Source organism: Stegastes partitus, unplaced genomic scaffold (genome assembly GCF_000690725.1).
Source record: "Stegastes partitus isolate 25-593 unplaced genomic scaffold, Stegastes_partitus-1.0.2 Scaffold1062, whole genome shotgun sequence".
Taxonomy (NCBI): Eukaryota; Metazoa; Chordata; class Actinopteri; family Pomacentridae; genus Stegastes; species Stegastes partitus.
The window spans coordinates 57,916-68,246 of NW_007578793.1; the positions used below are offsets into that span (position 1 = coordinate 57,916).

The 10,331-nt window shown below is 51.6% G+C and overlaps 1 protein-coding gene across 1 annotated transcript in view; it reads left to right on the forward strand.

Moving 5' to 3' along the window:
• Window positions 1-10,331, forward strand: part of dnah5l (dynein, axonemal, heavy chain 5 like) — a 77,617-nt gene that overhangs the window by 55,854 nt on the left and 11,432 nt on the right. Inside the window, exons 68-83 of the mRNA XM_008295638.1 lie at window positions 124-353; window positions 977-1,135; window positions 1,212-1,368; window positions 1,457-1,602; window positions 2,370-2,504; window positions 2,608-2,709; window positions 3,102-3,215; window positions 4,737-4,904; window positions 5,719-5,823; window positions 6,539-6,652; window positions 6,732-6,908; window positions 7,683-7,877; window positions 7,949-8,104; window positions 8,659-8,841; window positions 8,987-9,157; window positions 9,724-9,975. Of these exons, the coding sequence (XP_008293860.1) occupies window positions 124-353; window positions 977-1,135; window positions 1,212-1,368; window positions 1,457-1,602; window positions 2,370-2,504; window positions 2,608-2,709; window positions 3,102-3,215; window positions 4,737-4,904; window positions 5,719-5,823; window positions 6,539-6,652; window positions 6,732-6,908; window positions 7,683-7,877; window positions 7,949-8,104; window positions 8,659-8,841; window positions 8,987-9,157; window positions 9,724-9,975 (2,564 nt within the window). The remainder of the gene's footprint in view (window positions 1-123; window positions 354-976; window positions 1,136-1,211; window positions 1,369-1,456; window positions 1,603-2,369; window positions 2,505-2,607; window positions 2,710-3,101; window positions 3,216-4,736; window positions 4,905-5,718; window positions 5,824-6,538; window positions 6,653-6,731; window positions 6,909-7,682; window positions 7,878-7,948; window positions 8,105-8,658; window positions 8,842-8,986; window positions 9,158-9,723; window positions 9,976-10,331) is intronic.

Consider the following 10,331-nt stretch of genomic DNA (forward strand, 5'->3'; position numbering starts at 1 on the left):
AACAAGTCAACAGACAACATGACCACACGGCCAGCAGACAGGTGTTGAGGTGAAGCAGGTCTTCTGAACCTGTGAGCAGGACAGCAGATGTCGTCCTGAGCTTCTCCAACCTCTCTCCTCCAGAGTACATGAACAACGTCCTGGCGAGTGGCGAGGTCTCCAACCTGTTTGCTCGCGACGAGCTGGACGACATCGGCCAGGACCTGGTTCCCGTCATGAAGCGGCACAGTCCTCGCCGAGCTCCAACCCCGGAGAACCTCCACGACTTCTTCCTGTCCCGAGTGCGCAGCAACCTCCACGTCGTCCTCTGCTTCTCGCCCGTCGGGGAGAAGTTTCGCACTCGAGCCTTGAAGGTGAGACCGACACGTTTTATCAGCCGAGACTTCTAGAGTCTTCTGCAGAGACGCTGCTGAGGGTCTCCAGGCCGAGCTCTGGACCTGACGAGAGCGCTTGCAGGTCTGGGATCTGCAGGGTGATCCGTTCAAAAACATGATGATCGGGTCGTGATCGGGTCGTGATCAGCGCTTGGTCTGTTGGTCGCAACTCATCTCACGGTTTCATGAAAAATCCCCATTGAAGCGAATGGGAAGTCGGCAGGACGACCATATTTGGAAGTCTGTGGCGCCGGCGGATTTGACAGTAGAACCTTCGTTCACGGTTTGAACGGGTCATTGGACTTCGAACGCTGCTCATTTAAATCTGTGTTCTGGTTTCGTTAACGGGTTTTACACAGTCGCAGTCTAAGTTTGGTGATTATTTGTAAACTCCATCAGCAGTGTGTGATGTTCTGGTTCTGGTTCTATCAGCAGGACGAATCCACACAGCTGTTAGCGATGATACCAAAGCCCAGATACATGTTCTAACAGGATCTGTCAGGTTCTACTCTGTTCTGCCAGGTTCTAACGGGTTTTACCCAGTTCTAACAGGTTCTGCCCGGCTCTGACGGGACCTCTGACCCCTGACCTCTGCTCAACAGTTCCCGGGTCTCGTGTCGGGCTGCACCGTGGACTGGTTCCAGCGCTGGCCCCGGGACGCCCTGACCGCCGTGTCGCATCACTTCCTTTCTCAGTACCAGGACCTGCGCTGCTCCGAGGACATGAGGCGGAGCGTGGTGGTCGCCATGGGAACCTTCCAGGTAGCCGCGGCGCCACGATCAGGTGCGTGTCACGGGCGCGTTCGGCCGACTGACCGGCCGACCAATGTTCTTGCAGGACCTGGTGGCCGAGAAGTGCGGCGAGTATTTCGAGCGTTTCCGCCGCCCGACATTCGTGACGCCGAAGTCCTTCCTGTCCTTCATCGACAGCTACAAGGTCATCTACGGCGAGAAGATCGCGCACGTCGGCACGCTGGCCGAGCGCATGAAGACAGGTGAGGCTGGTCTGGGAGGGGAGGCGCCACGCAGCACGGCCACGCAGACACACAGAGTGACCCGGGAAGTTGTGTGTTTGCCGTGTAGGTCTGTGTAAGCTGATGGAGGCGGAGCAGGAGGTGTCTCGGCTCTCCGACCAGCTGCTGCTGAAGGAGCAGGAGCTCGCCGTCGCCTCCCGGAGGGCAGAAGGAGTCCTGCAGGAGGTCACGGCTAAAGCTCAGGCTGCTGAGAAGGTCGACACCGAAGCACAACGCTGACTCACACATCTCTCTGCTCTCTGCTCGGCTGCTTCCAGCATATTCAGCTGTAGGTTCAACTTCTTCTGGCAGCTTCACAGCTTGAAGCTCTGAACTCGGCACCGGCTGTCTGGAGCTGATCCACAGCAGCCGTCTGCAGCTCCTGGTTCTATCGTTCCTGACACACCGAGCCAGCTCTCTGGAGAGTGACAGCCTGTCCCACTGTGTCCACAGATAGACCTGGACGCACCGTCTCTGTCCTTCGAGACGTTTGATTGAACACATTCTTATTGTGCTTTTTGAAGCTGTCTGCTTATGTGAAGGTGCTGCTGCTGTAGACGCAGATCTTCACCGTCAGCGAGGCCCAACGAGCAGAAAACAGCAGATCTAGAAATCCGTTTTCTGGAGGATAGAACATTTAGTCATTCTGATGAGAACTTCTGATTGAATCTACTTCCTTTTGCTTTTGGACCCTCTGGTTTTGCTCCTCAGAGCTGCAGGACTTTAGTGAAACATGAAGCTCAGTGAAGGACCATGAGACGGGAGCAGAAGTTCAGAGGGTCCAGATTAGCAGCAGCTTCCCATTTGTTGTGTTTCTGCTTTTTACAGGATCTGATTCTGCTCTTCTAATTCTTCTGCTCTTCTTTAATTATTGTAAAGGAGACGTCATGATGAGTCTTCTGGCTGATGCATGCTTCAGACCACAACCTGACAGGGTCAGGGTTCTGGGGTTTGACCTGATGGATCCTCTGCTCCGTGTTCAGGTGAAGCAGCAGGTGCAGAAGGTGAAGGACAAAGCTCAGCTCATCGTGGACGAGATCGAAGCCGACAGAACGGCAGCAGAGTCCAAGCTGGAGGCGGCCAAGCCGGCGCTGGAGGCCGCCGAGGCTGCACTGCAGGTACGAGAACGTCCTCCTCCGCCCGGCCCGGAGGAACCAGCAGAGGGCGACGGAGGGGCCCAGAGTTCCTGGTCAGGATGTGACCTTATTGTTCTGTCCACAGACCATCAGACCTGCTGACATCTCCACCGTCAGGAAGCTGCAGAAACCTCCTCACCTCATCATGAGGATCATGGACGCCGTGCTGCTGCTGTTCCAGAGGAAGGTCTCAGACGTTCTCACGCAGCTTCGCATTCAGCCTCCAAACCCCGAGCACCCTCTGGGCTCTTTTTTATTAACTTTGGGCTCTTTTTATTAACTTTGGGCTCTTTTTTATTAACTTTGGCTCTTTTTTATTAACTTTGGCTCTTTTTTATTAACTTTGGGCTCTTTTTATTAACTTTGGGCTCTTTTTTTATTAACTTTGGCTCTTTTTTATTAACTTTGGCTCTTTTTTATTAACTTTGGCTCTTTTTTTCTGGCTTGTCTTTGTTGTTCCGGAGGCGTTGGTATTCTGGCGTCTCTTCGGACTCTGCTGGAGGGTTTAGGGGTTTTTGGGGATTCGATGTTTGAGGGACTCGTTGTCTCTGAGGCTTTTATCTTCTGACGTGTCCTCAGATCGAGCCGGTGACCGCCGACCCTGAGCGCCCGTGTCCTCGCCCTTCGTGGGCCGAAGCCATGAAGCTGATGCAGAACTCGTCCTTCCTCCACCAGCTGCTCAGCTTCAGCAAGGTCCTCTAACCCTCGTTTATTTCACCACAAACTGCTCCCTCGTGGGTGGTTTGTGTTGTTATTTTATCCGTTGTGTAGTTTTGTGTCTCGTTGTTGTCGTTTTGTCTCTAGTTCGTGACGTTTGTGTTGCTGCGTCAGTTTTTCAGCTTCCTCACTACGTGTCGATCATTTTTCTAGTTTTGTTGTGCGTTTGTGGCGCTCTTTTGTCTCATTTTGCCTTTTTGTCTCACTCTTGTTGTTTTTGTGATTAAGAGTCTCGTCTTTCTTAATTTTGTTTCTTGGTTGTGTTTCATTCGTGTCGTTTCTCTGCCTCTCGTTTGTTGTGTCTCGATTTTTGCCATTTTGAGTCACTTTGTGTCCAGATTTTGTCATTTTGTTTTTTGTCTGCATTGTTTTGTGCTTCCTTTGTGTTGCTCAGTGTGTGGTTGTTGTCGTTGTCGTTGTCGTGCACTCATGGTGGCAGCAGAGAGCATCGTGGGAGTTTAGCAGCAACAGGACCATGACAGAGACTCTGAGGATCAGTTGAAGATGCCACCGTCGCCTGTGAGATCGGATCAGAACCAGCCTCTTGTCGGAGCTGGAAGCTAAAGCTGCTAGCTGCTAACTGGGCAGCAGCTGGAGCTCCGTCTTCTAAACATGAGATCGCGGCATCGCGGTCGGTCACAGCCGCTCCACTGAAGCCTCCCTCGGCGCTGAAGAGGCGGCGACTGGATGGCATCTGTGGGCCGGCGAGTGTTGGAGGGAAACTCCCTTCTCATCTTCTGACCCGCTGACGGAGGCGCTAAGCTGAGGATTAAAGAGCTGGAAAACCCCCGAAGAGCGCCGATGGGCCGCAGACAGCACGTCCAGGGCAGAACACAGGCGCTGGGGCGGGAAGAGCAGCAGGTTCCTGACATGAGGGGTATTTTTAGCTGATTTAAACACAGTGAAAGGATGATTCTACATTCACGCACCGGGAAACAACAGAGGACTGTTTGTGGGGATACAGATTTGTGATGTGGACGTTGTTTACCACAGCGAGCAGCAGCTACTCTGTAAACAAACAAACAAACAAACAAACAAACAAACAAATAACTTCATATTTGTGTAAAATGACTCCAACATCCAAAATGGCTCAGTTGTAAATGTTTATGACACAAACATTTCTGTTCTGAGTGTTCAGTTCAGGAAACCAGAAGCATTCAGATCAGAACATGTTAGAGATTCATCTTACTGAAGGTCCGGCTGTGGAGGACTCACTGGACCGGCTGGGTGCTGGTTGGACTCCTCTGATAGCTGAAGCTTCCTGCTGCACTCAGACATGAAGTGAGGAGACCCGGACTTGACTGGAGGTGGGTCAGTATCTCATCGGGCCTGGGAGCAGCTCAGGATCCTCCAGGAGCAGCCGGAAAACGCTGCGGTGGACGTCTGGACTCGCCTGCACGACCTTTTCCTTTCTCTTATCACTTTGATTTGTCTTTGTGCAGGAGCGTCGGCGGTCCGGGCGACGACTTAGTGGTATCTGTCCTGTTTGTGCTGCAGGACTCCATCACAGCGGAGGTGGTGGAGCTGCTCGCGCCCTACCTGGACATGGACGACTACAACATGGAGTCGGCCAAGAGGATCTGCGGGAACGTGGCGGGCCTCTGCTCCTGGACCCAGGCCATGGTGGACTTCTTCAGCATCAACAAGGAGGTGCTGCCTCTGAAGGTAACTGCCAGAGTGTTGGCGAGGCGACCGCATGGTGTTTTTGTTGGTGGTGTCGGGGCAGGACAATCCAAACCGTGTGATCCCGGCACTGAAACTTGATCCACAGACGGAGAATTGAGGCTTCTGTGTGCAGCTTTCAGGACCTTCAGCCGCTGGATGCTGCAGCAGCTTTAAGAAGGCACATCAGCAGCCCGCCTTCACTGGTCCACAGCTACAAATGCTGTGTGTACACGAGAGCCAACAGCGTGTAACCCAGACATGACCCGTGGACACAACGAGTCACCTCCAAGTCTACCTTCACTGTCTGAGCTTCTCCACTTGTGTCTGTTCCACATTTCAGCAAACCAGAGTGGAAACACTGAGCGGAAATGAAACAAGAGCACAGACGTTATGTTGAAAACAGAAATAAAGTGCTTTGTTTCACATTCTTTGGTTTTTCTGGACACCAGCTGAACACTGGACCACTGTGGGAGGGACATGCACGAGAACAGACAACAGCTGTTCTATGAACAGTCTCTAACATCTGAGCTGCTGAAGCTGGAAACTCCTTCAGAGGAGTCATAGGAGTCCTGGTGACCTCCCTCTCTAGTCTCCTTCTAGTACCTCCTTCAGAGGAGTCATAGGAGTCCTGGTGACCTCCCTCTCTAGTCTCCTTCTAGTAACTCCTTCAGAGGAGTCATAGGAGTCCTGGTGGCCTCCCTCTCTAGTCTCCTTCTAGTCACTAACAGGGGCTGAAGCCTGTCTACAGACTCAGAGGCTCAGACATCATGTCTGGAGTTTGGTAGATGGAGCGTGACCATGTGTTTGTGTGCAGGCTAACCTGGCCCTGCAGGAGGCTCGTCTGCTGGTTGCTCAGGCTGAACTCGCTAAAGCTCAGGATCAGCTGGACGCTAAACAGCAGGAGCTGGACGCTGTGCAGGTGAACACACATAATATCTGATTTCTTATGTTCTGCTTGTAGGATTTGTTGTCTTTTGCTTCTTCTAACCTGCTGTCGGTCTCGCCGACCTGTGTCACTGCCCTCTAGTGGTCGGCCTCCGTTTGGCTCCCAGTGTTCTGTCAGACCACAGCGACCTGCGTCACTTTAACATTTGATTCCAGCTACAGATGATTCGGTGACTCTGGGATTATCTGTCCTCATTTACAACCAGCAGAACATCTCGTGGTGACGTGCTGAGAATAAATGACTGTTTGTAGAAACAGCTGAGTTGTTCACGTGGACTTTAGTGACAGTTCTGGGATTTCTTTTTGCTGTCAGCATGTGATTTATTATTGAATACGATTATACAAGACACAACAAACACGTGTTCGACTGTTGAAAACTACCACAGATGTTTGTTCTTTACAGTCTGTCCAGGTCAGTTTTGTTCATGCAGCGCATTCACAACATGTGTCAGCTCACAGCGCTCAGCTCAGGAAGGGAAGAACCCGGCAGTCTGGACCCCCTCCTGAGGGCGGGCATGGGGGTTTGGGTTACAGGGGAACCGGTCCCAGGATGGAGTTCTGGTTTATTATCACCTTCTTGTTCCATTCATTAGGAGTTTCTCTCTCTTTTTGTTTTCATTCGCAACAGTTTGAAATGCTAAGATGCTTTTTGAAACGTGTGAGTGAGCTGCGCTGAACTTGACCTTCAGGCTCTCTACGACGCTGCCATGAAGGAGAAGCAGGACCTGCAGGACGACGCCCAGACCTGCCGCCGCAAGATGTCCAACGCCACAGCTCTGATCGACGGGCTGGGAGGAGAGAAGGTCAGCCTCCTCTGGTGTCCGTCCTTCTGGTCCAGAGCCAGTCGATCCGTCCTGCAGCTCCCGGTCTGTTGTGTTTCAGGTCCGCTGGACCGACAGCAGCGCTGGGTTCCAGACTCAGATCAGAAACCTGGTGGGGGACGTCCTTCTGTCCACGGGCTTCCTGTCCTACGCCGGACCCTTCAACCAGGAGTACCGCCGGCTGCTGCTGGAGCTGTGGAAGAAGGACATGGAGGACAAACGCATCCCCTTCAGCCCTGTAGGACGTCCCCTCACTGACGCTCAACCCTTCTCTGAACGTCTCACTAGCATCAGACACAAACGTGCAAAAAATTTCTATGAACACACAAAAGAGTAAAAACAAAACCTGGATGTTAAAGTACAGACGTGTCAGTAGGAGTGATACAACTCAATGAAAACATCTTCAGGTGTAAAATGTTCTGGAGGCCGTTTTCCAGGTCGTAGTTCATCTGAATCTCTGAACCTGCTCCAACCACCGGAACCGCCTGCAGCAGGAACTCTCAGAAAGCTCCTGCTGCAGGCGGATTCCTGTGAGCTCACCCGGCAAGCTGCTGGATAAAACATCACCAACAGAAATCCTGAAGCAGATCCTGGAAACCAGTTCCTGCAGCGAGAAACCAGCTTATCCAGAAACAGCTAGCACCTGTAGCCGGAGCACTTAAAAGAAAGAGAGGTCGAGAAAATTCAGAAATGGTTTCAGGAGATGGACGGTGGGTTTTAGATCCGTTTCTATCAAAAATCTAAACTCTTCTACAAGCTTCTACCAAAACTTGATGAAAGACAAATAAAGAAACTCCTCGAGCCGATAAAATGGAGTGGATTTACTTTTTAAATGTGTCGAACCAACTGGTGCTCCGGACAGGATTCTGCTCCTGACCTCGCCGACGGGTTTTACCAGCAGACTGTCTTCTGTTTGATTGACTTGTTCTCTGTATCAGGACTCAGTGAGCGTGTCTGTGCTGGATCTCTGCCGTAACCGGGCGGTTAAACTGAGCTGGGCTCTGCTGCACAGGGCCTGAACGTGATTGGTCTGCTGGTGGACGGCGCCACGGTGAGCGAGTGGAACCTGCAGGGTTTGCCCGGCGACGACCTGTCCGTGCAGAACGGCATCGTGGTGACGAAGGCGTCCCGCTACCCGCTGCTGATCGACCCCCAGGGCCAGGCCAAGACCTGGATCCAGAACCGAGAGCGGGAACAGCAGCTGCAGGTGAGGAGCGCCTGAACCAGCCCCTCCCAGGACACGCCCACCGCTCACCTGGGCTCTCCTCTCTGTCTCAGGTGACGTCTTTGAACCACAAATACTTCCGTTCCCACCTGGAGGACAGTCTGTCTCTGGGGCGCCCCCTGCTGCTGGAGGACGTGGGGGAGGAGCTGGACCCCGTCCTGGACAACGTCCTGGACAAGAACTACATCAGGTCCGGATCCACTTACAAGGTACAGCAGCTGAGCTCATTCATCCCTCTGTTGTTCTTCAAGCTTGTCCTGCAGCTTTCCTCCATGAAGGAGTGAGATGTATCAATAACCTGGATATTTACACACTAAAGTAAGAAAAACCTCGTTTTTAATGCCGAAGAATATTAAGAATCTGGATATTCATGCTCAAAAGTGCCAAAAACCTGAATTTTAACTCAAAGAAATGTCAATAATCTGGATATTTACACACTGAAGTGTCAATAATCTTGATGTTAATCCCACAAAGTATTAATAATCTGGATATTAAAGCACAAAGAGTTTTAAAAAATGGATATAAACTCACATCAGTGTCCATAATTGATTGAATTTCCCTTCTGGGATAAATAAAGTATTTTTCATTTCATTTTTCATTTCATTCATTTCATAATCTGGATGTTTACACAGTAAATTAAGAACAACCTTGATATTAATGCTGAAAAATGTTAATAATCTGGATATTAAAGCAGAGAAGAGTAAAGCCAGGATGTTACCAGACTGAAGTGTCGGTACGGTCTCTGCTGCTGCTCCTCGTGCAGGTGAAGGTTGGAGATAAGGAGGTGGATGTGATGCAGGGCTTCAGGCTGTACATCACCACCAAGCTGGCCAACCCGGCCTACAGCCCCGAGGTCAGTGCCCGGACGGCGGTGGTGGACTTCACGGTGACCCGGCGAGGCCTGGAGGACCAGCTGCTGGGCCGAGTCATCCTGCTGGAGAAGCAGGTGGGTGGCGGCTGGGCCTAAGTAACCAGCACTGGAGACGCTTTGGTCAGTCCAGACCTGGTTCCACAGAACTGTGTCGGCGCCGACCGTGTTCTGACTGATTTTAAACAGTGCTATTACGAGATTATGGCTTTGACTTGGTCAGGAGCTGGAGGCGGAGCGAGTGAAGCTGCTGGAGGAGGTGACGTCCAACAGGAGGAGGATGCAGGAGCTGGAGGACAGCCTGCTGCTCCGGCTCACCAGCACCCAGGGCTCCCTGGTGGAGGACGAGTCCCTGATCCAGGTCCTCCGGGTCACCAAGAGCACGGCTCAGGAGGTGCGTGTTGAATGAAGCGTGACGGGATGCGTGAAGACACGAGCGTTTAGCTTCGATGAGCTGCACAAAGAGTTCAGCTAACAAATGACAAATGATCCCGTTTCCATGCTTTGGGTTTGACACCAAACCAGAACACCGACGGCGCCTCCTGCTGCGTGACTTTGAGTTTTGTGTAGATGCTGGGAAACTGAAAACAGGTTTTGTTGGTCTTTGGGGTTGGCTTTCTAGTATTTGACAAGAAAACAGACCAAACGTATGTACACGTGTATAACAACACACAAACTGCTCTAGCAGCTCTCCTATGAATGCTTTAACCGCCGGACAGAAGAACAGATCAGGACTCAGTAAAGGATTAAATACTGTTTGTTGAATATATGTGCAACATCTGATTTAAAGTTTCACCTTTAAAACCAGTGTTTGCTTTGCTCAGTCTTTCTATTTTCACTTTTCAGGAAACTGTAGAAACAAATCCAAGCGGTGACGAACTGAGCCGCGGCACATCACTTCCTCTTTCATTTCCATTCACATATATCTACTAACTAGCTTCTCACTCACCTGTCCTCCAGGTGAGTGAGAAGCTGTCGGTTGCCGCGGACACGGAGGTGAAGATCACCCGGGCCAGGGAGGAGTACCGGCCGGTGGCCACCAGGGGCAGCATCCTCTACTTCCTGGTGGTGGAGATGTCGCTGGTGAACGTCATGTATCAGACGTCGCTGCGGCAGTTCCTGGGGCTGTTCGACTCGTCCATGAGGAACTCCGCCAAGAGTCAGCTGACGTCCAAACGCATCAGCAGCATCGTCGACTTCCTCACCTGCCAGGTGAGTCGGAGAGGAGTCGGTGCTCACCTGCAGCTGGTGTCACCTGTCCTACCATCGAAAACAAGAAAACAAGGCTGTTAATGTGGAAAACCAGATGAGTTTCTTGATGGATGAATGAATGAATGGATGGATGATGGGTGGATGGATGGATGGATGGATGATGGGTGGATGGATGATGGATGGATGGATGGATGGATGAATGATGGGTGGATGGATGGATGATGGATGGATGGATGATGGATGGGTGGATGGATGATGGATGGATGGATGGATGGATGGATGGATGATGGATGGATGGATGGATGGATGGATGGATGGATGGATGGATGGATGATGGATGGATGGATGGATGGATG